This window comes from Sodiomyces alcalophilus, assembly GCF_042370955.1.
Source record: "Sodiomyces alcalophilus JCM 7366 unplaced genomic scaffold ACRALscaffold_2, whole genome shotgun sequence".
Taxonomy (NCBI): domain Eukaryota; kingdom Fungi; phylum Ascomycota; class Sordariomycetes; order Glomerellales; family Plectosphaerellaceae; genus Sodiomyces; species Sodiomyces alcalophilus.
In genome coordinates this window covers 5,359,024-5,383,724 of record NW_027263533.1, presented here as the reverse complement: position 1 = coordinate 5,383,724, position 24,701 = coordinate 5,359,024, and the positions used below count along the sequence as shown (strand labels likewise).

The 24,701-nt window shown below is 54.4% G+C and overlaps 7 protein-coding genes across 7 annotated transcripts; 4 read left to right on the top strand and 3 right to left on the bottom strand.

Annotated features, from left to right (window-relative positions):
• Positions 1 to 473: 473 nt before the first annotated feature.
• Positions 474 to 2,967, bottom strand: ACRALDRAFT_2026404 (uncharacterized protein; the record flags this gene model as incomplete). Its single annotated transcript, XM_071020385.1, has 2 exons — positions 474 to 1,965; positions 2,033 to 2,967. 2 exons carry the CDS (start codon positions 2,965 to 2,967, stop codon positions 474 to 476), a joined length of 2,427 nt encoding a protein of 808 aa, XP_070878020.1.
• A 41-nt stretch (positions 2,968 to 3,008) lies between these two features.
• On the top strand, positions 3,009 to 6,374 carry ACRALDRAFT_2017849 (uncharacterized protein; the record flags this gene model as incomplete). The annotated part of the gene is made up of 22 exons (XM_071019911.1): positions 3,009 to 3,020; positions 3,052 to 3,073; positions 3,120 to 3,132; positions 3,172 to 3,279; positions 3,324 to 3,348; positions 3,393 to 3,492; positions 3,516 to 3,626; positions 3,652 to 3,678; positions 3,713 to 3,764; positions 3,802 to 3,896; positions 3,937 to 4,407; positions 4,455 to 4,502; positions 4,609 to 4,763; positions 4,812 to 4,891; positions 4,920 to 4,942; positions 5,049 to 5,225; positions 5,267 to 5,304; positions 5,340 to 5,374; positions 5,446 to 5,929; positions 5,956 to 5,987; positions 6,112 to 6,300; positions 6,329 to 6,374. 22 exons carry the CDS (start codon positions 3,009 to 3,011, stop codon positions 6,372 to 6,374), a joined length of 2,343 nt encoding a protein of 780 aa, XP_070878019.1.
• Positions 6,375 to 6,664: 290 nt separating this feature from the next.
• Positions 6,665 to 7,128, top strand: ACRALDRAFT_208082 (uncharacterized protein; the record flags this gene model as incomplete). The annotated part of the gene is made up of 4 exons (XM_071022390.1): positions 6,665 to 6,678; positions 6,710 to 6,767; positions 6,837 to 6,953; positions 7,018 to 7,128. 4 exons carry the CDS (start codon positions 6,665 to 6,667, stop codon positions 7,126 to 7,128), a joined length of 300 nt encoding a protein of 99 aa, XP_070878018.1.
• Positions 7,129 to 7,215: 87 nt separating this feature from the next.
• ACRALDRAFT_2026403 (uncharacterized protein) lies at positions 7,216 to 10,935 on the bottom strand (the record flags this gene model as incomplete). The annotated part of the gene is made up of 5 exons (XM_071020384.1): positions 7,216 to 7,422; positions 7,505 to 8,256; positions 8,342 to 10,601; positions 10,700 to 10,744; positions 10,876 to 10,935. The coding sequence occupies 5 exons, from the start codon at positions 10,933 to 10,935 to the stop codon at positions 7,216 to 7,218; spliced, it is 3,324 nt and encodes a 1,107-aa protein (XP_070878017.1).
• A 3,342-nt stretch (positions 10,936 to 14,277) lies between these two features.
• Positions 14,278 to 17,253, top strand: ACRALDRAFT_1069143 (uncharacterized protein; the record flags this gene model as incomplete). The annotated part of the gene is made up of 1 exon (XM_071017637.1): positions 14,278 to 17,253. One exon carries the CDS (start codon positions 14,278 to 14,280, stop codon positions 17,251 to 17,253), a length of 2,976 nt encoding a protein of 991 aa, XP_070878016.1.
• Positions 17,254 to 19,264: 2,011 nt separating this feature from the next.
• ACRALDRAFT_1069142 (uncharacterized protein) lies at positions 19,265 to 19,821 on the bottom strand (the record flags this gene model as incomplete). The annotated part of the gene is made up of 2 exons (XM_071017636.1): positions 19,265 to 19,601; positions 19,748 to 19,821. 2 exons carry the CDS (start codon positions 19,819 to 19,821, stop codon positions 19,265 to 19,267), a joined length of 411 nt encoding a protein of 136 aa, XP_070878015.1.
• A 1,921-nt stretch (positions 19,822 to 21,742) lies between these two features.
• Positions 21,743 to 24,381, top strand: ACRALDRAFT_1075330 (uncharacterized protein). Its single transcript, XM_071018367.1, has 2 exons — positions 21,743 to 23,692; positions 23,788 to 24,381. The coding sequence occupies exons 1-2, from the start codon at positions 22,019 to 22,021 to the stop codon at positions 23,881 to 23,883; spliced, it is 1,770 nt and encodes a 589-aa protein (XP_070878014.1). The 5' UTR covers positions 21,743 to 22,018; the 3' UTR covers positions 23,884 to 24,381.
• The last annotated feature ends 320 nt before the right edge of the window (positions 24,382 to 24,701 follow it).

Below are 24,701 nucleotides of genomic sequence, written 5' to 3'. Positions count from 1 at the left end.
GTATACAAGGAGTCAGGGCTATTTACTTTCCCCTCCTTTTTCATTTTGTGTATCTCACTCATGTTATGATTAGTATAATCCTTTTGTAACATGGGACCCTTTGGCTTCTTTAAGAATTCTCTTTTGTCACTTGGGGCTTTTATCTGCCCCTGTTCAGTTATGTGTTATGCTCAGCGGGACTAACTGGTAGTTGCACATGGGCGTGCGGCTTCTGTCTTTCCATTCTTCTCTGGGGTATATATCCATCCATTGCACATAGCCGCAAGACCAATGTCTCTGGTCTATCCATCCTATCTATAAGAGGTTTTCCTTCTTTGCTGTATGATTGACCATCCTAGAACTCCACTAAGGAAGCCTTACATTACCACGCCCAAGACAAAACATGGAGAGCGCCATAGTACTCCATCAATCCGCTGCTCAGCGCGACAAGACCATGAACGAAAACAACCAAAAGAATCGTAATTCGTGAACTCTCACGCATATCCCTCATCCACCTTGACTCTCTCGGCGCCGCTGGTAGAGAAGCCCGTCAACCCCGGTTCCGTCCCTGTGGCCGCACGGATAACCCCCCATGTCACCAGGCCGGTGGCAGCGGCGTGGTCCTCGGCTATGCGGCGGCAGCGGGCGGAAATCACGGCGGAGCAGGACCCGCCCGGTAGCATGAGCGGGTTGCCGGCGGGGGATCCGTCAACATGCGCTGCGGGGGTGGAGTCGGCGCGACGGAAGCCGAGCAGGACGACGGTTCCGAGGACGAGGAGGAGCAGGCCGAGAACCACGAGGATGGAGGTCGGGACTGCGACGAGGGACGGCAGAGAATTGTGTTCTTGCTGCGTTGAGGTCGAGGCGAAGACGGTGACCACGGGGCGGAGCGAGGCGGAGAGGAATAGGGAGATGGGGACGAAGAGGAGGAGAAGTAACCAGGAGTAGGGCCGTGGGAGGGTTAGGAAGAGGGACGTGGTCTGGGCGTCCCGCGGATCGGGGGCCGATGTGCGGAGGGGGAGGAAGGCGAATGGGACGGCGTATGTGCTGAGTTCGTGGGAGAGGAAGTAGGTTGAGAGCAGGGTGTTGGTGGTGAGGTACAGAATCGCCAGAAGAAGATGCGGGAGGGCGGAAAGGAGGCAGAGACCGGCGCTAGGGATGGCGGGATCCAGGAAGATGGTCCAGGTAGCCGTGGAGGACGATGCCGAGGCAGAGGGGAGGAGGGTCTCGAGTGGGTTGCCGAGCCGGCCATCTGCGCCGTGAAGGCTGAAACCCAGGGCAGCACCGGCGAGAGCTATGGGAGTCACCCAAGACAGGAACCACAGGGTCCAGCGCGCGGTGCTTGGGGTCTGGAACCAGTAGTGGGTTTGGGGGGCGTAGTACCTCGGCTCCCGTGAAGCCCAGCGTCCGCGTTTGATGTCGGATTTGGTCAAGAGGCAGGCACCATTTGTCGTGGTGTCTTTCCGCTCGAGAAACGAGGAGATGGCATCACCGAGGGTTGCCAGGGGCTGGAAGGATTTGAAAGCGAGGACGGAGGCGCCGGTGACGATGATGGTGAGGATTAGTAGGGTGGTTGCGCCGAGGACTGCGTCGTTCGTGTCGAGGGCGCAGGTTGGTTGGGCGGTAGAAGGTTGAGCGAGGCAGTACTTGATCGGGAATCCATCGGGGGATAGGGTGGACGCCGGTGCAAAGGTGGCTAGGAGTGAGCTGCTGGACGGCGGGTCGACGTCGACGACAAGCAGGACTGCGTCGAACTCGACCTGGACAGTGTTCTTGACCGACTCCAAACAGCGGGTGGTGGTGAGGTTTGTGAACCTATTGCGCTGTTGGGCGCGATCTTGTAAGGTGAGAATAGCGGCCCGGTCAAGGCCGGCGCCGTTATGGCTCGAGGTAGTACTAAAGGGGGCAACGTCCAGGAAAGACTCGGCGACGACAAGTATAGAGGTTGCCGGGACGAAGCGTTTGGTGATAACCACGGCATTATACCTGTACATGTTGGTCAGCATCGGAAAAGCCATCGTCGTCCTCGTCTCAGACGCCATGAGGCTCTCACATTACGGGAGTAACAATAGCAGCTGCCATGAGAACGATTGCCAAGATAGCACGCGTTTTGGAAACAAAGCCCAGGTTTCTCAGAGACGGAATCCCAATATCTAGCCATCTCTTCCTGGAATGGGCCATGTCCACTTCGACCCGGGTAGGACTGGTCAGGATCTGGTAAGCGTAGTTGGCGCCCATGAGAACGGCCACGACAAAAAGGTTGATGACGGCATGTAGAGCAAAGTCGAGCCTCTGCACCAGGTCGCAGGAACCGTCAAGAATACGGGTTTCCCCTCCCTGTCCGTGATGCCGGGAGAGGGACGTGACGAAGAAGACGACGGTGGGAAGGAGGACCAAGGCGCCGGTGGTGGCGTTCAAGATGATACCGCCCTTCCATCCGGCAAGCCATCTTCGAAACCCGCGTCCGCGTCCTCTCTGCGGCCCGTCGCTCGGAGAGGCCGCCTTTTCGAGGCGGGCCGGCGACGTGGCCCTCCCAACCTGGTCGTGGTGCGAGGCCGAGTCGTAGAAGCCGCCGGTATGACGCAGCTGGGCTGTAATGTCCTGGTGGTTCGGGTTCCGTCTGTTTTCCCTTCGACGTGCGACGGTTTCCGGGGTCTCGCCACGAAGGTAGTTGATGATATAATCCGGCACGATGGTGTCGAGAATGGTGCCCGAGGAATCAGGCCTGCTGCCCTGCCATGTAGCTCGCCGGGGCTGTGGGGGCGGCGGAGGCTGCTGGACGGGGTAGAGTGGGCGGAATGAGGATATAGAGGTGTCGGATTCCGAATCGCTTGAATGGTAGATAAAGGGCCACTGGAGGGTCTGTCTATGATGGCTTGTCGACGGTTGCTGGACGTCAGAGTTGTTTATTTCGGGCTGGCTATAGTCATCTCTCGTGTGCCGGTCCCTTGAGCGTTGATGACTTTGTGAGGAGAATATTCCGTCCATGACGGCGAGGTTTCCCACGGTTAGAAGCGTCCTCCTCGATCATGGGCATGGGAGTGTCACGTCGAAACTTGGACCCCAAGCTAGGAGTGTGTCGCCGACTGTAGGAGTGTTGCAACGGAACAATATAACTTGGCAAGTGAATCAGGATTGAGTTGAACCCTTCAGGTCCAGTTGATAACAGCACATGATAGATCGGGGATCAAGGTCACGGAGGATGGACACAATGAAGAATGCCGGAGAGGAAAATAAAAATGAAAAGACGAGACCGAGGATTGGGCCAAGGGTCCCTATGCAACCTGAGACGTGCGATGAGTCTCATTCTTCCTAAATGTATGGTGTATGGGGGCCCCGTGGAGCCAGCAGATACAAGGCCCAAACACAGTAAAACGGAGGGGGCGCGTCCAAGGAGAACAGGATGCAGCTAGAGCGCGATCATGGAGACGAATGTCGGAGCTGGGATTGAGGGGATTGAGCTCACCTTGGTGCGGGTGACGGATCAGGACACGGGAGGGAGGGAGTCAATGGGTGGTCAGCACGCTGCACTGCAGGCGTGGTCAACGAGGACGCTGAGCCGCATGGCGACATTAACTGTCCCGAGCTTCAGTGCAAGAGAGACCTGGCAAGAGAGACCTTCTACTCGAGGCCATGCGGCATCGCTAGTGGGAACAGAACAGAACTGGACAGATGGTCGGGACATCTCGACACGCAGGAGTATGAGGTTTCGTGGTGGTGCGGCGTGCCCTAGGAGCCGATGACGATGCGCCGGGGGTCCGAGATGCACCTTACATGCAGGACTCGTGGCAACAAAGACGTCTGCGTGGCTCCTGGGTAAAGTCAAGCATGCATGGTGCAGCTTGTTGATGTGTTGGCCATGCCGTGGTGGCAAGGAGCCAACTTGATAGAGAAGACCATGGAATCGGCGAGTTGGCGTGATCAGGTTAAGAGACTAGACGGGGATATAGTCTATAGAGCACATCCCGTCCATGATACTTGAATCTCTTTGGAACGAACGAGTCCAGCAGGCCGTGGACTTTTCAGCCATGGTGGTGAGTCAAGTCGAGGCCATTTCCGTGGCTGCGAAAGACTCCTCCGTGGTGTTTCAGAAGGCGGGGAACGACCCCTTGACACACAAAGAGCTCTGCCCTATGGAAGCACGTGTCTCGTTACTCCTGACCGCCATCAGAGAGGGTCTTGGCAAAATGGGTCAGACCTTGATTTCTTTTAGGCATCTCAGCAGCTTTCTTTCGGATCCCCAGGCTTGGGATTTCCTGATTCGGCGCGCAACGTCCCGACGAAGAGAAGACGCCCTCTTCGGTGATGGAGAAAAGAAAATCCGTGCCTATTTTTCCGATGCTTCCAAACGCCGCCGTCTTTTACTGCCGCTCTGGCCGATGCTATCGGCGAATGTACTAGAGTCCATGTTTGTGCAAAAAGAGAGAGGTGACATTTCGATGTTCTTTTTTTCGGTCTCTTCTTTCTGCTTTCAGCCGCCCAGATAGACGTATGGTTTGTTCGGAGCAATGCGTTCCATGCAAGTCCGTGTATCGTTTCAAGCGTACCTCGACCCTTGGCCTTTTTTTCTTCTTTTTTTCCTTTTTCCCTTCCAAATGCTTGTAGCGATGTGTCAACTGAACTCATTAGGGATACAGACTCCGTCAGATGTCGTTCAAACCCCGCTCCAGGGCTGTCCTTCTCGCGCCCAGTATTTGCCTCACCGGCTCCTCTGCCGCCTTTTGACCCTGTGCATCACCTCTCCATCACCTCTCGGCTTGCATCGCTTACAGCTGGGCAACAAGGTACACTACAAAAGATACTGCCAAGACAGCTCAGTCATTGCCCACTAGCCCCAGACTCGTGATCTACCAAGCCACATACCATTCTATACCTCTCACGTGCTCACACGCCATAGCTACATTGTACTTCGGTGAGGGGTTCCGAGCCACAACCATCAGACCTCTGTACGTTGTACATACGTGTATGTAATATGGCGTCGAATAGCTACACCTTAATCCGGCATATTCTACTCACTTCCGCAGCCGACCATCTGATTCTTCAAGATTAAATGCAAAAAACCAGGGCAGGTCGTCTAGATCGTCCCATCAAAGCCTCCTGCTCCTCTCCCTCCCCTTTTGACTTCAGTCGGTGGTGCCATTTCGCACAGCCACAGGCGTCAAATCACACGGCCAACCCCTCCCGGCTGTCTAACATCCGACCAATCACCTACTCGCCAATTCGACTGACACTGAAATGCCTCCCCTGTCATTGGCTCAGCGGATTTCCACCTTCCTCGTCTCCCCAGGCACCGTACGGTTCCTCGACCTTTTGACGCCATCCTCTGTGTGGATAGAGAATACCCGGATTTCTACTTCTAGCCTGGCAAGAGGTCACCATGCCATGGGCTCCGCAAGTTGACTTGAAGGCAAGGTTTGGGAGAAGAGGTTGGTACGTATATATGTCGTGCTGCTTCTTAAATAAAAGACTGGTTGCCTTCCTCTCGTCTCCCTGCTCTGCTCTCCTTCCGTTCCTCACTTACACCCGTCTACAACTCCTTCAGCCCTCCAACAGACAAGCAGAAAATCAAACCTTTTACCTCTCTTTGAGCCACTGCTTCACAAAGAGAGTCTCCAATACCATCCAGAATCACGTAGCTTCTTCATCTCCCTTCCCGACTTATACGTCACCACCACCTCAACATGGCACCCACATACACTATGTCCGCACATCTGTGCAAGCAAATCTATTCTTCCTGGCGTCAAACCCGCTCCGGCTCGCCAGAGACGACCATGCCATCACCGGGCCTCCATGCTCCCAACATGTCCGCCTACTTCCCTTCTTCAGCCGCCATCCGCACCCCCTCCCCCTCTCGGGAGAAGCGCAGCATGGACAGCGACCGCAGCGAATCCTCCAGCCCACCACCGTCCATGAGACGGTCCTCAAGCTCCACCTCCTGGAACGACGAAAAGTGATTGCCGTTCCTTGACTGGAAAGCCTTTCGGCCCTCAACTATGGGCCATGGACAGGTCTAAGGACCAAATGGAACTTACACACACACACACACACCTTACACGCGTGACGACATAACCAAAACCGGCCCGGGATTCATAGATGGTTTTCCATTTCTAAACAACTTCACCACCAACCGAGCACCGAACCTCACCATCTCGCCCCTGCGTTAGACCTCGCTCCGGGGACGACACTCCTTTGCCCGAGCTCTCCTCGTGGAAACACGCATTGCCCGGAGACGACATCGCGGGCGGTGTTCTTCATGGGAAATTGCCCCGTCCACGCCATCCACCGCCACTCCTTCTCACAGAAATCACGCCATCGGAACCCGTCATTACACCACGTCATGATTGAAAAGTTGGAACCCGAGCGAGAAGTTTCATAAGACATTCGACAGGATATGACATGGGGAAAAGGGAAAGCTATAGGGGGATTCGCGCGTCATCGTCCTGCCGTACCTAGTCTAGGCGCTTGTCATCCCGACTAATTAAACCGGTCGCGTTACGGGGGACGCAAGAGTTTACGCCGCGCCAGGGGAAAGGGAGGGAAAAGATCAGGACTAAACAGTTAGCTAGTAATCAAGTCATCAATAACTTTACTTGCCAAGCACACCATTCCCCTTTGCCTAGCTCGTAGCTACTACCGATCTAGTGGAATGGCGTGCGATTGCACGATCTTCTGACGGGACCCCACCATGAATGAGATAATGTCTAGATATTATTGTACACTACATGTGTAGATGGTTTCGTCACTCTCCACGGACATCTCAATCAACGGAGAACAAGGCAGCAGCATCGGTGCCGCTTATAGAGGTCTAACGAGAGGAATCCATCTTCTTGAGATATGTGTGATATTGCGGTTCATAGCTGAATTATATGAAGCGAGTCAACACACATCACCCCCTGCTCTTCTCTAATCTGCGTGTATCGACTAATCAGATATCGCGCATTCTCCAATCCGCCGGGCCCCAGGAAGTCTTTCCAGTATGACCACCTCTATCTTTGTATATCAGATTCCAGCCTCCAATGCACCAACCCCTTGCTGCAGTTCTATGCCGAATTCGTCGCTATGCACGCTTGCTTGTCGTTGCCCGCCATGATTGGACTTGGCAGATATGAACCAGATTCCATCCTCCACACACAACCAACCCATGCTTGATCATGTCTTTTTTTTGTCACGCATGTTCTTTTTCCTGGCTTCTATCCCCGTTTTTTTCGCCTGGAGTCTATTTCGTTCATCCTGCCCCTACGAGGCCGCCGCCGCGGCAACCGCGCTTTCAAGGGCCTCCGTGGGAGTATCGTCCCCACTCGAAGATTCATCCGCAGCGCTACCTTGGATACGGCGTTTGGCGTCCTTCTTGTCGGCTTCCGTGATGTCTTCCTCCTTCTTCCGCATGTCGGGAGTCCACTGCGCCGCGTCGGGTGAGTGACCGATCGACATGCCCGCGCGTATCTATCCAGCATGTTAGTTCGCCATTCACAGGTCCTCCATCTCACCACCGGCGGGGCTATAGGCGGACGGCTGTTTTACGTACCAATGTCTCGAGGGCGCCGTTGGAGTTTTCGACCAGGTCGTCGTCAAACCGCATCTTGCCCTCCTCGAACAGCACGACCAGAGTGCTGCCGCCAAACTTGAAGTACCCCAGCTCCTCGGCCCGCTTGACCTGCTCGCCGCCCTTGCGGGTGATCACCGTGCTCCCCACCATCATGGCGCCCACGCAGATCACCATGACGCGCCCGTGCTTCACGCTGTCGATGGGGCAGAGGATTCTGACGTTTTCGCCGTACACGTCCAGAGCCGAGCGGATGGCCATGGGGTTAACCGTGTAGTACTCGCCGGCGATCAGCTTGGGCTCGTCAAGCACTCCGTCGACGGGGATGTGGAAGCGGTGGTAGTCCTGAGGCGCCAGGCGGAAGATGCCCAGAGCTCCGTTCTCGTACCGCTTGGCGTCTTCGGGGTACGCATCGCCCAGCAAGCGCTTGACGGAGAACTCGCGGCCCTTGATCCAGATCTTGGTGGCCTGGTTGATCGAATTGAAGACAACGCTTCGGCAATCGGCCGGGGACACCACGATGCCAGGCTCGTCGGGCGCCGAGCAGGGACGAGCGTCGGGCTTCAGCGCGCGGTAGAAAAACTCGTTGAAGCTCTTGAATTCCTCCAGGGGCAGGAGGACTTCCGACAGGTCCAGCCGGTGGAATTCGATAAACTTGGGAATCTCGGCTTTGGACGCTGGGTCGTCGTACTTTTTGCCTTGTTTGACGCTCATGCTTCGCAGCAGTTTCCGGACTGTTCAAGTTTGTTAGCATGTCGAGAAAGTCTCCCAGCATTCAGCCGAATGCCCGCCAGAAAAAAAAGAAAGGGCCCAACGTACTCCTCTTTGTTTCCATGCTGTTCGACTTGAGGCCCTTGTACAACAGCCGAATGCCGAGTCGGACGTAGACGCTCATCTTCTCCTCATTGATCTGGCCCGTGATTCGGTCTTGCACGAGAATGTTGGCCGAATTGGCTCCGAGCTTGTAGCCGCCGTAGGAGATTTTGGTGATGACCTTGGAGTACCATTTGCGTTGCGCCTGGCTCGACGTGACGAAACCGCCCATCACCAAGTTGTTGACCTGGCGCCAGTCCTGGCTCGCGCAGGTGGCGATGTGTGTGATGATATCGGCATCCCTGCGCTTGTTGAGACGAGGTTGGTGGCAGATGGGGCATTCCCTAATCTCCACGACATGCTCCTCCTCCCCGCTGCCGCGGTCCATTGCGAGGTCGTCCCTGCCCAACATGTCGCCTTCTTCGCCAGGGGTGTGCAATTCGGGCACAGTGATGGTCGAATCGGACGTGAGAGCCGCGTCAGAGCCCGCGGGGCTACTGTCGCCTTGAGATTCGCTTTGTTGCTGGCCCTCCTTACCGCCCACAGCCGGCACCGCCAGAAGCTTATTCTTCGCCCTGTCGGCGTCTGCCAGAAACCCCTTTACTTTCTCGGACACGGTGGACTGGGATCGGCTCTTGGCCTGTAGCTGGTCCTCCAAGCAGATGACCGCTTCATCCATGGTCAGATCATGAACGTCGTCATCCGACTCGCCGTGCGCTTTGTGAGGGAAACGCTGGAAGAAGCTGTCGATCGTTGAATCACGCAAGGTGGAGCCAAGAGTATCCAGCATCGTGGTCAACTCTACCTTGCTGATACGTCCGCTCTCGTCCGCGTCGTACTGCTTCAGAAGAGACCGCCAGAACTGTTGCCGCAGGGCCGCGTACGGGACGTACTTGGCGCGTAGATAGAGCACCGGGCTGTGTTTCCCTTCCCACTTCTGGGCGTACTTCATTTTCAGGGGTATCTGGTACTCGATAAACTCGGGGTCGTCGCCGTCGGGGTTGGCCGAATCGGTGCTGGCGCCCGTGATAGCCTGGTCGGGACTCAGGTAATCCTGGCCGGCCGGTTGCGACTGCGACTCGGTAGGAGGGCTCGGGCTGGGACTGGCCACAACCTGGGAGATGCCCGAGGAGGAGCTGGGCGTCTTCGCAAGGGTTGGGCGCATGATCTTGCTCAGGCTCTGGGAAGAGGCGCTTCGCGTCATGCCGAGCTTCAGGAAACGGGACGGGCGCTGGGCCACCGAGGTCTGTTCCGGCACTTCGCGAAGGGGGTAAAGACCAGTGGCCGGATCCGCCTTGGGCGCACTGTCCACCAGCTCCCGGATGGGGAGGGTGCAGTCGGCCACAAAGTCATTGGAAGAGTACTTGTCGTGGTCGATGACGGTGAAGGAAAAAGAGTAGGATTGCTCGTGGTTCTGGATGTTGAAGATCATCTTTTCGTTGAAGACGGGGTTCAGGTTGTGGCGAATGCGTCTCGTCCGGTACGTCTTTTTGCCCAAGGACGCAACGACAAACGGATCCATGTCGAAGGTGGTACGGGTGGAATTGGGCTCCGGGGGCAGGTCGGTGATATGCTGGATCTCGAGATAGATGATGCCAACAACATCGCTTCCGCTATTATTGAACTCGTACAGGTTGCCGGCCTTGTTCTTTTTCCTCCTGAGACCCCTGATCCTCAACCGCCGCTTTCTCTTTTCAATGGACTCGGGCTTGGTCGGGTCCTCGGCTTCGGAAAGACTCGAGTCGGCATCGAGGTCGTCGTCGTCGTCGTCATCGTCATCATCGTCATCGTCGTCACCACGGGCAAGAGGTGGGGATTGCGAGCCGTGCTCGCTCAATGGCGCTCTGATGGGGGTATGAGAAGGGGTCGCGTTCCTCGAGCCGATAGGTACCTGTGCGACGAGGGCGGCGAATTTTTCAAAGATTTGCTCCCGGGTCGCAGTCGGGTCCGATCGATCAATCAGGGAGAACTGCAGGAGGATCTCGCCGGACACGACACCGGTCTTTTTACCCGGGCGTTTGCTCTTGAGAGGATACCAGCGGGGTTCCTGCTCCGTGTTCTCATCGGTGAAGATCTCTTCCAGGGCGACGTCAAATTCGCCCATGTAGTCTTTCCCGAAGCGGTCCTTATCCCAGCATAATACCTCGAGGAGAAGGCTCTGCGGTGAGGAGACGGGAAAATGTTCGATAACGTTCCATTCGGGGTTGAGGGTCTTGGAAACTTCGTGGGTGACGGCTCGAGCATCGCCGAGGGTAAGTACTAAGAACTATATTCGCCATTTGAGTTAGTACGATGCTGGACCAGATGGGGACTTGGAGAGAATGAGACGAGAAGGGCGTGTTATCGAAAGGCCGTCATACATACCGGATCTGAGGTTCCACTTCGATCTTTGGCAGCTAGATCACGACCCTGGTCACAAAGGACTGTCAGCGTTTACGTAGCACGTATAGAGTAACACCAACGGCTGCAGAAGTGCCGATTCCATGGAAGTGGGCCCAATGGAAGAGATCGGACAGGATGAGAGAAGGAGCATGGCATACCTTGTGAATGACAACCTTCAGCACCAGGCCGTTGTCTTTAGAGCCCAATTCGGACGGCATTTTGGATGCGTTTCCGTTGGATCGTGACGGGCTATTGCTGCGGTTGGAGACAATGGAAGAACTGGACTTCAGGCGTCCCGGTATGATGCGGACCATACTGGGCGAGTTGTAGGTCGACGGGAGGGGAAGGGCCCCTAAGAGGTCAAAAAAGACTTTCCGTCACTGTGCGTGATTGGGTAATACCTTGTAGGTAGGTACGGGATGCGGTACGGTACGCGAGCTAGGTGACGTATGCGATTTAGTGGTGTAGAGGGGGTGGGGGAGACGGTTTAGGCGTCAATGCGAGCCGGCGCCGTTGGAGGGACCCAGGTACTTCGCACAACGTACGTGTACGGATACAGTACGGTCGGACCCCGTTAGCGGGGTGGGGGGGGGGACACGTAAAAAAGGGGTGGTGGGGTGTGAGGTGGGCTATTTATTGCGCCAAGGGTCTTGGAGCTCTCGTGGGTGGCTTGTTTGCAAGACCACTTTGAGGCAGTGAGAGCTGAGCTGACGCAATTGAGTTGGACTATTTTGCGTAGATGGATGACCTTCGGAAACGATCTGACGTTAACACGCCCCGGTAGATTCGGATGCGGCGGTCAACCCCTCTCTTATTCGTATTCCAGCTCCCAAGCTACGGCTGAGCTTTGGCAGAATAGGGGCAATGTATCTTGACGTAGGTATTGCCAAATGGGGGCTGTGTCGTGTGCCGTATGAGCGGACCGAACTGGCGCCCAAGCAACGAGACGGACCTCGATTGTGATTATCGTGCTTCTCTCTAGGCAGTGAGATCGATCGTTGAGTATGTGTGTCGTATATGTACGGGTATTTTCGGTGATGGTAATCGCAAGGTCAAGGTCCAATTCGATCTATCCGTAGTATGCAGCGCTGGTGATCGAATGCCTCAAAAACACTAGGCTGGCAGAAGACGGTCAGCACGATGCAAAGGCCAAAACAAGCGCATGGAAAACTAACCTCTCTTGAACATCTAATCAATGGATCTATAGGTGGGCAAATCGTCGAACAAGAAGAACAGGTCGAGGGCTAGGTAGATTGATATGAAACGAAGAGCGAAAAGGGGGAAGAAAAAGGGAACAGAGGAGTGATCAAGGTATGTATATACGTGGGGGCCAGAGGAAGAGAAAACAGGAAAGAAAAAAAAGCGGGAAAAGAGTCTACATATACAGTAAGACACGTTTACCACCATGTCCACCCCAGCCTGGGAGCTTTTGTTGGCTATTCGTCTTGCGTTGCCTCGAGAAATGCGCGAGCTCAAAGATACGGGTCTCAGTCTTGCTCGAATTTTGAGGTGGCCTGGGCTGGGCATCGGAATCTCTTTTGTTCGCCCAGAGATCCGCTTGGGGGTAGTAAGCGAGAGGGCGCCCAGTCGGTGAGAAGTAGCGTAAATTACAGTGTACATAGACCGCCTAGCTCAGGTACATGCCAGTGCTATCTCGATTGAATACTTTTTAGCTACATAAGGTACAGCTGGAACGAGGCCACCCAGAACACCAGACGAACGAATCGGAGACGAATATAACGGGCGGTAAAAAGGTGGGACGAGATGGAGACACTGAGAAGAGAGAGGAAGATGAAAATTCACATGAAAGAAGAGAAAAGAAAAGAAAAACGATGCCGCGGAGGGAATGAACGGTAGGGTGGAGAGTCTCGTCCTGGCATAATCAGGCCTTGGGGTTTACATACAACGCACAAATAACATCTTCGGAGAGCGGGAAATTAGCAAATGAGAATCGATCCAACAAAGCTTCTGCAGAGTGAGGATGCTGACATGGCTGTTATTTTTATTAATATAGAAACCAATTAATATAGAAAGGCATTCGGAACCACTCGAATCCACGACAGAAAAAAGGCGGGTACTTACCCGAGTGGCTATAATGTACGTTGCGTGTACCTACGAATATGTAAACATCTTCTTCGACTGGTGAAATGGCTCTGCGTGTGAATTCATCGACCAATGTAGTGCGTCCTGTCTAGGTATCGGAAGCAAAGAATACAGCTTAATTATAGGAGGGGACGGAACGGGAGGAGACGGACAGGTCCGGCCCCGCGATCGCGAGTCGTTATGTATTAGAGTTGCCTGATGTTGACTAATAACACAATGCCGCTTTCCCCAGCCACACGGGCCACTGCAAACGGTCTAGACCTGTGTACTCGGTACATAACATACCTAGAAGAGGTTCAATATAAAGTGTCGAGTAATCTACTTTACGCGTCACAACGCGCTTACACAACCCAACCTCTTATTTTCTTAAAATACTAATAATAATCATAATAATCCCAGAGTAGACAATTTACTCTATATATCTCAAAGACTACAATACCAGGTTTCTGGAAGTTCCTAAATAGACGTTATACAAGGTATACGTTTAAAGATGTGGGGCGGCTAGGTACTCGACACTTTGGTCGACTGTACCTGTACATCACTCCACACGCGTACTTCGTAATTCACGCACTTCCAATACGGACAGGCCAAACCTCGCGGCTACTACCCTACTACATATACTACGACACCATCATCCACAACCCCGCCGTTCACGCGGCGCAGCTGCGAATCCATTCTCCATCTGTTTGTCCCCACGTATGAAGTACGAATGTCGGAGAACATTTCACACGACAGTCTCCATTCCAAAGATGTCTGGCGCCGTTGGAGCGCGTCCTTCCTTTCCAGTGATTACCATGGCCCAGGAGCCAAGACCCCCGTCGGTCGATCAAAGCCAAAGCCGGAGCGGCAGGCAACATCTTGATTCTTTTCTTTTCTCAACTTGGTGCTAAACCTGACAGGATAAGTCCGGGGATCCATCGGCGCTGCCTGCGTTGCCCGCGTGTCTAGCCATCATATGCCTTGAACGACCATGAACCAACAATTGCCAGAGTCGCTGTCTCTATAGATCTCTCGTCAGTCAGTCTGACGATGGGAAGCACAACCGCCTTAAGACATCCTCGAACAACCCCTCTGATCAGGGAGCCCGTCATTGTTCGAGCCTTAGATCGTATGGTCATTCTGTCCAGACCCTGACAATGGCCCTTGTTCCACGGAACATAATGCCATGTTCCCTTTCAGCCCTTCCGCCGACATCTGATCGGAGCATCTCCTTTGTTTAGCCTTTGTCCCCTGAACAAGAACACTGAACCGCGATGTCTGCAGTAAGAACTGAATCACATAAATCTAGGCTGTGGAAGCCTTCCAATATACCATCTAGACATCACAGACAACGCAAGTAAAGCGAGCATCACATCAGTTATTCATTCTCAACACCAAATCTCCCAATCCCCCTTCGAGAAGAACTAACACACAACTAACACCAACACCAACACGCACCTTAGGCCTCTTATGAAACCATGAGCACATCTAGTTCCGACAGATCAATTCCTCCGGTCACCCCTGCGAGACAACGCTTCAATCTTGACGACTCGAGCAGCTCAGACGAGGACCATTACGTAGACGCTCGTGATGGCCTCCCTTCGAGACAACTGGCTAGACAATCGACCCCCCAGCAGCCGCCAGACTGGATGATGCCCTTGGTACCCATGGCCACGCCGGCATTGGAGCGCTTCACACTCGAGTCCTCCTCCTCCTCCTCCGCCCCCTCCGACCAGAGTCACCAGACTCCCGACTCCCCTGGACGCCATTTCGGCGAGTTCACGACGGAACCAATGCAGATGTCTCCCTCCGAAGAAATGCCAAAGCCGCAACCTTCGGGTCCTGTCTTGGCCTTCCATGTCGAGATTGAGTTCCTCATCCGACTCGACAAACCACTCCTCTTGGGAATCGAAGAGGAAGTGACTCGAGTTATGGACAGCCCAGATTCCTTTCTTGCCTTTAACCCCCACCCATCCCTACGCGACACCGACGCAGTTTCTCATGTAGCTAACAATATCATAGTGAGGATGGCACGCTTCCTCAACGACAACAGCATGCCTTCCATATCCTCTCCCGAAGAACTGGACCCCACGTTCAACCGTAACGTGAGAGCGCGGTACGGCCCAGACGTCTGGGTCGTTCGTACTCCAGTCAAGCCGCTGGAGGTGAGACCAAATTCCACCATAGACGATGAACTTTTCACCGGCGTTGCCATCCGCTCACCCCTCTTCAGCGACATGCGTCTCTCTGAGTGTACTCCGTCCGTCAAACACCTGGCCCAGGTGCTCAAGAAGGCATACACCGTCGGCGTCAACGCCTCTACGAGGCTGCGCATCGACGTCAAGCCCGACCACGATGACTCTTTCGACCTCGCCTACGTGAAGCGGCTGGTCCGCTTCCTCTGGGCCGCTTCGCCCTTGCTCGACGAGCTCCACCCCCCGCACTGTGGCCCTGGTTCCCCCGTCACCCCGGGCCTCGCCTGGACGAAGGCCTTCCACCCCGAGGGGTTCCTCGGCTTCGACCAGCTGCGGTGCAGGAAAGTCGAGGCGCCCGACCTCTTCGACGCCGGCGCCGCGGTTCCCGTGAGCGTCGGCCTGTTGGAAGAACCCACCATGCCATCGGGCCGTTCCAGCCCCTGGTACACGCTGCAACTCGTCAAGGTGGAACAAGCCCGGACGATGGAGGAGCTGGTCGAGAAGCTGGGCGTTGTACCGGGTCGAGAGAACGGCAAGGTGGTCGATGCACCTCCTGGCGCCTACCGCTTTGAGCCACTGCTCGGCGAAGGAGCCGTTCAATTCGCCCAGCATGCCGGCACCATGGATTCCATGGCGATAACCCACTGGGTCCGCGTTTGCCTGGCGCTCGTCTCCATCTGTCATCCTTCTCGCATCGAGGACTTTCACAGAATCATTCGACGCCTGACCCCTGCCAGCACCGATTTTGTTCATCGCCAACTGCTCCGACTCGGTGCACCTGTTTCTTTGGAAAATGACCAAGAGGCGGTGGGACCTTTGACCATAGATGAGCTTCTCCGCCAGCTGGATTGCAATTACCCAGCCGCCTACTACAGGATCCGCGGCCGCTACCCCCAGAGCCCGGACGTGGCGCATCTCGGGCGGCGGCGCGCCATCAACCTAGGACCGCTGTTGAGGAGCACTCCGACCTCCCCCCAGTACACCTTTGGCGTGGAGCTGGAGTTCTACCTCCCGTACAATAGAGGGAGCCAATTCTCCGATCCTTCCCCGGGGGACATGCGCTGGTTCGACAATAATAGTATTTTTGGCGACTCACGTGAGACGGTCAGAAGGATCTTCACCGACGGAGACTTCTTCGCAACTAACGATCGCAATCACCAGGCCCACTCGACGCACTACGACCACATGCGAGCCAAGGCAGGAGGGTTCCTCCTCGAGTCCGGCATCTCGCCCCAGTATCAAGCCTGGTGCGTCAAGACGGACGGTAGCCTCACGTCCGGCCGCGTCCCCGGCTACACGGGCGAGGTTGGCATGGAGATCGCCGGCCCGCTCGGCTGTGCCAACCGCCAGGGCTACAGCGACTTTGTCCGCGGCGTCTGCCACCTCCGCAACCACGTCCGCACCATGATTGGAAATTGCTGCGGCCTGCACGTCCACGTGTCCACCCACAACGGCCGCTGGACCGACCTCACCGTGAAGCGCGTCGTCAGCCTCTGCTGGTTCATCGAGCCCGTCATCATCGCCATGCTGCCCCCGACGCGGCTCTTCAATTATTATTTTCAGCCCATCCACGTCAAGTCCGTCGCCGCCGGTGACGAGGCGGACAAGCCGCCCGTGACCGAGACGCAGCGCGATGGCGAGCTCGAGGCCCACGTGCCGATGGACGACCTCGATGAGCGGGTCCGCGCTGCCATGTGGCGTATCTGGGTGGCTTGCTCCCAGTTCTCGCACCTCCAGGGCGCCGTCTCGGACTCGGGCAACCGGTGCTCGCTCTCGGTCCACAACCTCAGTCAGCACACGTCCCAGGACGGCCGGACGCACATCACCGGCACGGTCGAGTTCCGCCACCATGACGGGTGCCTCGACCCGGAGCGGATCGTCCGTTGGACGCGCTTCTGCGTTGCCATGGTGCGCATGGCGGAGCACGCTCCTGCCAGGGAGATTCTCGAGTTTTTGAGAAGCCTCGCGCCGCTGCAGGATTTCAGGACTTCGAGCCGCGACGCCGCCATGAGACATATTCGTCCCGTCATGACCACGCTGGGGTTGCCTGAAGAAGACATTGAGTTTTGGTTGGGCCGGTGCAAATCATTCGAGCCCTTTGTCAATCTGGGGCCGCTTGAGCTCCACGATCAGGTCGTTTCCTCTTACGAGACAAACAAGGACGGGAGTCCGGTGCTGGTCTGCCGGGACTACGTCCCGCCCGTCTTGGCTGAAGAAGCTCACCGTATTGAGGCTTTGTTGGGGAGAATCCCGGAGTAAGATCGGAGCAGAGTTTGCAACGTAGGTGGACGAAGGTAAGTCAGCCTCTCCCTGTATAGCAATCAAAAAAGGTACGGCAGCAGTCAAGTTATCAAGGTAAGCAAATAACTATAATTATTAGGACTGGGAGTATAGATAGGAGCAAACAGACAGGTCGCTATGAATCAGCAAATAGCAATTTCACACACATACACACAGACACACACACTCTCTCCCCCTAATGGCAAACATAAACAAAAATCAATGTAGGTGCTCATGATGGCGCAGAAATGCATAGTCAGTACAAGTGAGTTTGTGCGAGTGGAGGCAATCAGAGACAAAACGAAGAGAACATTGAGGATCACCATCGCGACTGATACAGTAGTTGACAACATGGGCAACAACACTCAGTCCTAGGTAATTTAGAGAGATATTTTTGTTATAAATAGGTCGTCGGCAGTACGTGGATAAGAATGAATGAGATAGACACATCTTCCTCCCTACCTACTTACTATTGATCAGCCAGAAGAAGCTTTTACTTGCCTAACAACTATTTTACCTATTCATTTACACTCTATTTCTTCCAGTGCTATCTCAGCACAGTGGAGGTATATGCATAATATTAAGCACAGAATAACCACAGTAATTCCGAGAACCGCAAAGTTATCTTGGATGCTTCGCCCCCCTCGCAGGGCCCTGAGGGTTAGGATGTTATCTACAGCCTCTGTATCTAAGCGTTCTATTATAACATCCACCGCCACAACCACAGTTGACAAGCGGCCATGCCGTCTCATGGTCGTTTTGGAGTGTCGGTTCGCCGACCTGTATATCAAGCAATTCGTGTAAACGAGACTCACCCGAGTACCGAGAGGGTCTAAAGTCATTCACTGCCAATGCGCAGTTTATTATGCTACTCCTTCCACCCCCCGAGCGGGAAGCTATCCGCGAGGCTGCCGAGTACTCCGAGTTTTACGTGGCAGACCGTCGGGAAGTTGGTCTCTAACAACCACCAACAACCAACCCCAGCTCTCGCAGCGCCAGCCAGTACGTGAGCACATTGAGGAGTGGTATAAGGTCACCCACTACTAATTGCGTCCGTTTTCTTTTTCTCCTCCTCACGGTTAACCGTTCGTATCGTCACCATAACTTTCTTATTATTATAATGTAAGTGTCCGTCCTATGACCCAAGTTGATCCCCAGGTTGGAATATAAATGGAATCGCATTTCGAACGTCACAGATTCCGAATAGGTTCGCGTGTTTGAATAGATGGAGGTAGAGATTGTGTTGGGAAACAGGAGACTTGGAGTGAAGCCGGCTCGGAACTGACAGATGCATAGAACTCTACCAGGACGCCTCCAAGCGCACCTGGATCACAAGCACCGCCAGTGAGACAGAGTCGCAGAGGTGTTTGCGCTCCGGAATACTATTTTCTTTATAACGACATCAGCTCATACCTGATAATATAGGTAAGTGGTTCTGTGATGCGTAAACAAACGTGGACCGTAGTAGGGACATGCTGACAACCAACCAGATATATAGGTTTTCAGATCTAGGAATAAGAGTGCTGCTAATGGGATCATCGGACACCTGGCTTATGCAGACTGGACTAGACACATGAAGATACGAAACGAAAAACATAGAAACATCAGCAGTACCAAGCAAGATACACGTGAGGCGTTCAGATATTACAACCACAGGGCGGCATACCATTATAAGCACAAAGCCACACCGGCATTCACAACAGAAAACCAACAAGGCAAAAAGAACGAAGATATTAGTAGCATATTTTGGTGATAATGAATGAACCAGTTCATTGACGAGGCCATAAAGGCCGATATTAGCACTAACTAGTGAGGGTGAAAAGTGCCATCTCTCCTAAGCCATTCCCGATGCTGCACAACCTTATGGCGATCACAAAAATCATTGTTATTTCCTCCCCAAATTTCATTAATGATAGCAAAGCGAACCGAAGAACGTGTCTGATGTGGCCAGTACAAACAGTATATACTGCGCGCAGACAAGATTGACCCCTTAGATGAGCTCCCAGGTGACAGGAGCACGACCAACACCAAGGTCATAGAGGGCGGCGAACATGTCACGGCTGACATCAATGTCCCCCTTGGCGCAACCCATGCACTTATCGCGAACCACGCCCTCAACAGTCTTTCCATTGGCGTGAAGGCGAACGCGGCGGTTGCAGAGGGGGTTGTTATTAGAAAGGGCGCCCATCTTATGCTGGGAAAGAGCGACAATTCCACGACGACCGGCATCATTGAAGCCGCAAGCACCAAGACCGGTATCGTAGTAGGTGAGGTCGCCTTTAAAAGGGCCCTTGGACATGTCCTGACGAGCCTGGAGTTCGCCGATACTAAAGAGAAAAAGAGAAGAGACTGTTAGATACGAAATGATAAGGCAAGACAGGAAAGAATACAAATGCCAATATAAAAGAATCATAACATAGAGAAGACTGGGGCAGAGAGAATCAGGAACAAGAGAAACAAGGGCAAAACTCACTTGTTGCCATCGATGGCAGCACCGAGACCGAGAGAGGCCATAGCAAGAGCAGTGATGAAAGCCTTGGCGAACATGGTTGCAGGAAGCGTGCTTGATAGTTGGAGAGAATGTGATAGTAGTAGTGTCTGAAGACCGTATGAAGGTAGCTAAGAGTGATAGAGGGAAAGCTTGAGCGAGATGGCTATTATGACTGTTAATAGACTGAAAGCTGCGTGGGATGCAGAGGTAAAAGAGAGAGAGGCTGAGTTTGGAGGAAATCTATGGGATATTTATACTGTTCCTGGGAGCCTTGAGTGATCCGGCTTGGTTAGCAAATTACCCAGATCACCAACAATGACGATCTAGTTTCGCGGAAGGAGGCAGCTTCTTTCCTGACTTGATGAGTTGGATCACTAACCTCCGTCTAGAGAAGGTGGCCCAGGATCCAGCTACTCACCCCTTGAGGGGCGTGAGAATATAGTGACCCGGCTTAAGAGGAAAGAACAGAGTTGGCAGGTAAGGGAGGAGGTCTGATGTGACGAGATATAGACCACAAAGGAAAGCAGTTTGTTTTGCGGTCAAACTGCTTCTTTCCTTGCAGGTATCAGAACCTACTATCTGTGAATAGACGGACATGTACAATATTCTTTGAGAAAGCCATTTATGTTATTCTTCTATGAACCTGGTTTCTCACGATGCAGACATGCCTCGCCTAGCCCAAATGTGTCCACACTTACTTACATCTTGGACAGGGACTTTACGGAGGACAGTAATAAAACAGTAGGAGACAATCGCAGTTAAACCTATAAGAAAGCGCAACAGAGGATAGGCATGGAATATGAATTTAGAGTCGTGGCAACGTAGCGGTATGATACTAGTCAACACGAGCGAAAAGAGACAAACATTGTTCATGCTTGTCCTAACAGTGAATGCTGTCTCTTCCTCTCTGCAAGGGATAGATGTCCAATAACAGTTTGCTTTATGAATGGACATATGCCAAGCGTGCCATTCTAAAAAGGTGCAGCTAGGACACATACAAACAGTAATCTTACCAAAGACACTCCACGAATATTCTGCTGCCTGTCAGATAGAATACATGATATTTGGTCCCGATGCTTATGATTTTCTTTCATAGCTACAATATGCAGCTTGCTGTGTTTTGACGTCTACCCCAGGTGAAAGCGCGTGGTTCCGGCACTTGTCAAGTTGCTTTGCTTGATGACCCTGCAGCAAAGCCTTTCCTACCAATCTTGGCTATATTGCAGCTTCTCAATGGTATCTGTCCAGGCCAAACAAATGGAAGCGACTGCCAGGATTTTGAATTATAAGCAGCTTGCCTCAATAGCTTCATTGCGTGAAACGACTGGCATGTACGTAGCCTGTAGATATTGAAATGGCTAGGATGACATTACTTGGTAGGTCATGATCCTGTCGTCCAAAGCCGCTCCTGTGTTCTACAACGTCTAGTCGTCTACCGTCTCCACCTTGCGTACAATCAGTTGCTGCTCTTTCCAGTTTTAGCCATTTTTAATGAGTATTCCATTGACAGCTCCATTCATGTCAATAAGCCATCTGCCGAACCAGGAGTTTGCAATACGTTTCGGAGTCAGTTAAACCTGGCCTTGCCTCCTTATGCAGTTGGGAAGAAGTGCATGGAAATACAGAGATATTATATCCAGATATAGGTAGGAGTGGATGGCTTGGCTCCATGGGAACCTCTGTATTTGTGTTGATATTCTACCTACCGCAAGTATGGGTGGTTGAGTTCCTCTTTGAGTGTCTTCCTCCTTTCAGGGGTTCAGGGGTTCAGGGGCAAGAGTGGAAGAGACGTCGTTGGGTGGGGTGGTGGGGATTCCGGTTAAATTTCGGCACTTTCTCCACAGATGTTCGGTGACAAGTTCCCCACATTCGGTATCTCGGTGAGTTTGTCAGTTCACTTAGGTAATCAGATAGTGGTACGTACACTGGAGTCCCAGGATTTTCTGACGCGCTCCTCGTCGAGTTCCCATCAATCCCATCATCCATCCTCGCGCGATCATCACGACCAACGTGGGGAACACAGACCGCCACAATCCACCAATTATCCATCGCCCACAAAGTTCAGATTCAATTCTTAACGAAGTTCTCTCAGAACACCTCGCTTTGCGACTCAGTATTCATTGACCCCCCGAGACGAGCACCGAGGGTCGGCTGCGACCTGCGCAGGTCGTTCTCCTTGGACAGACAGCCAAAAAGTTACCGACGGTCCGACATGCGGTGACGGGATTCCCTTCCGACCAAAGCGTAACCAAGATGGAATCCAGAGAAAAACCGCAGGCGTGCCAGTCGACCTACGCGCCTCGGCTGCGAACATACAACAATGCGCTCCTGACCCCCGTCTTTCCGGCCGCCGCCACGGGCCCCATCTCTCGCACGACAAAGCGCGGCACCACCATCATCAATTACGCCGAAGACGGCTACGACGATCTCGACGATGACGAAGACGACAACCGCCGTCGGCCGAGCAGCCTACGAAACCAGCGGAAGGAAGAGACACCCAACAGGCAAGATTTGACCGAGAAGTTCGGAAAGGACACGGCGGAACCCGTCGAGTTGCAGGGAATATGGAGAGACTGGCTTGCCAAGGGTCGCTACGCCAGGACCGACACCCACAATATATACCAAGCGAGTCTCCCCGTCACCTTGGTCCCCGTACGCATCGATCTCGAGATTCCCGCCTTTGTACCCGCCCCGGCGTGGCCTCCCACCCCCGGCTACGATGCGTCACTACCGCAATACCGGCCGGGAGAAATGACCGTCCCCTACCGTCTGCGTGACATTTTTCTCTGGAATCTTCACGAGTCGGCCATCACCACCGATTACTTTGCCCAGGTTCTGGTACAGGACCTCGACCTGCCCAACAGGCTCCAGACCATTCAGGAGATCAGCAAGCAGATCCGCACCCAGCTCGAAGAGTATGCCGGCGTCGCAATGCACCCGTTATTCCACAACCAAACGCGGACCTTGGGGCCAGGCGAGACGGCGGCAGCAGCAGCAGCAGCAGCCGGCACACCGAAACCCAACGACGAGGCGGGTAACACGCCTACTCCTGCGCCGCCTGGGCCCAGCCGCGCCGACACCCCCGCGCAAAGCGCCGGCGGCCCGGCCACACCATCCGACCCAAAGAGCACCACCGCACCCGCGCGCGGCGTGGCGGCGCAAGCGACCGCCATCACCCCCGACTCGGACGACTACAACCCCGACGATACGTACCGGTGCATCATCACCCTCAACATCACCCTCGCCCAGACCCTCTACACCGACAAGTTCGAGTGGTCGCTCCTCCACCCACCGGGCACCGCCGAGGCCTTTGCCAAGCAAACCTGCGCCGACCTCGGCCTGACGGGCGAGTGGGTGTCGGCCATGACGCACGCCATCTACGAGGCCGTCCTCCGACTCAAGAAGGAAGCCTGCGAGGCCGGCGGTCTCGTCGGCGGGTGGGGCGGGCTGGCCGAGATTGCCAACGACGCGGCCCACGGCGCAGAGGCCGGGTGGCGCTACGACCCCGATTCCCTCGGCGACGCGTGGCAGCCCAGGGTCGAGACGCTGACCAAGGAGGAGCTGGAGAAGCGCGAGGGCGACCGCGAGCGGGCGATCCGCCGACTGCGCCGCGAGACGGCGCGGTTCAGTTCCACTTCGGGAATGGTCGGCGGCGTGCCCTTCTCGGGCTTTGGCAGCGTCGTCGACACGGAGGAAGAGCGCATGGGACGCGGCGAGCGCACGAAGAAGAAGCGACGCTTTCGCGGCAGCTTGAGTCCCCCCGGCAGGTCCGGAACCCCGGGCGGCCGGGGGACCCCGGATGTAGGATACGGTGGTGCTGGTGGCGGGGCGCTTACCGAGCAGGAGAGGATGGCGTGGAGGTGCGACCATTGCGGCATACAGGGGACCAGTGTATGGGCTGTACGAGATGGGCCGAACAGGCCGAGGGTACGTCTTCTCCTTTCCCCTTTTTCTTCTTCTCCCTTTTCCCCCTTTTTTCACCATGTTTGGAACCCCCTGCTAATTCGGCATGCCAACTCTAGTCACTGTGCAACAACTGTGGACTCGTTTGGGAGCGACACCGATCATTGCCGTTCCATGCGAAGAACCTTCACACGCCCATTGTTCGCGCAGGCTAGCCGAGCCGGACAGTCAATTGACGTGAAGTGATAAGCTGGTGGCGAATGGCCAGCATGCCGCTGTCCTGTGCCAGAGCTAGGTAGTATCTAGCGACGGAACCGGGCTATACGCCGGTCGAACGGAGGACGTAGGTGACTCTGGACGCACGGCGCTCTACTAGTTTCTCGACGATGATTCGGAAACGAATGCAGCAGCATTGTGCTTGGGTGGCTTGTACCCTTATGTGTGCCGTGTCGAGTGCCATTAACCTGGCCCTGACATTAAAGGGCGTTCAAGAGGAGTCGCGGAAGACCACGAGAGGGAACCTGTCTGTACGATAACAAAACGGCCGGAAGAATTCACAACAAGGCCACTGTTATCCCATCCTTTAGACTACGGTGTTTGGAAGGGGTTGGGCTGACGACGGGCGACACGGCCGGGGCATCTGTATACGAAGCAGTCCAAATAGGGGCATAAATCATTTCTTTCCGAGACCTTCGTTCGACCTTTTATCCAAGCGTTTCTGGGTTCGGTTCTGCTATCCTGCTGCACTGCGCTGGACAACCACCCTCGCCGACTGCAGGGAAGGGATAAAAGGCATCCAGTCGTCGCGGTGACACGTTTTGGTTGCAAGACAAACATTCTTTCAAAGAGCTTTCTATCCCGAGTTTACGTCCCTCGGCGAAGCAAACAGCAGTCGAGCCAGTATCGTCAAGCTATCCCAGGACAGATCCCTTGCAAGCAGCTTGCGATATTGACTATGTAGCTGTATGCCTCTCAAACAAAGAAAACAAGAAGGATGCAGGGAGGAAGCAAGCACGGCAGCGGCAGGTGTAAT

Bases quoted from the DNA above. Each gene is read 5' to 3' on its own strand.
- ACRALDRAFT_1075330 (XM_071018367.1), top strand. From the start codon at position 22,019: ATGGAATCCAGAGAAAAACCGCAGGCGTGCCAGTCGACCTACGCGCCT. The intron at 23,693-23,787 runs GTACGTCTTCTC...TGCCAACTCTAG, and splicing joins ATGGGCCGAACAGGCCGAGG to TCACTGTGCAACAACTGTGG.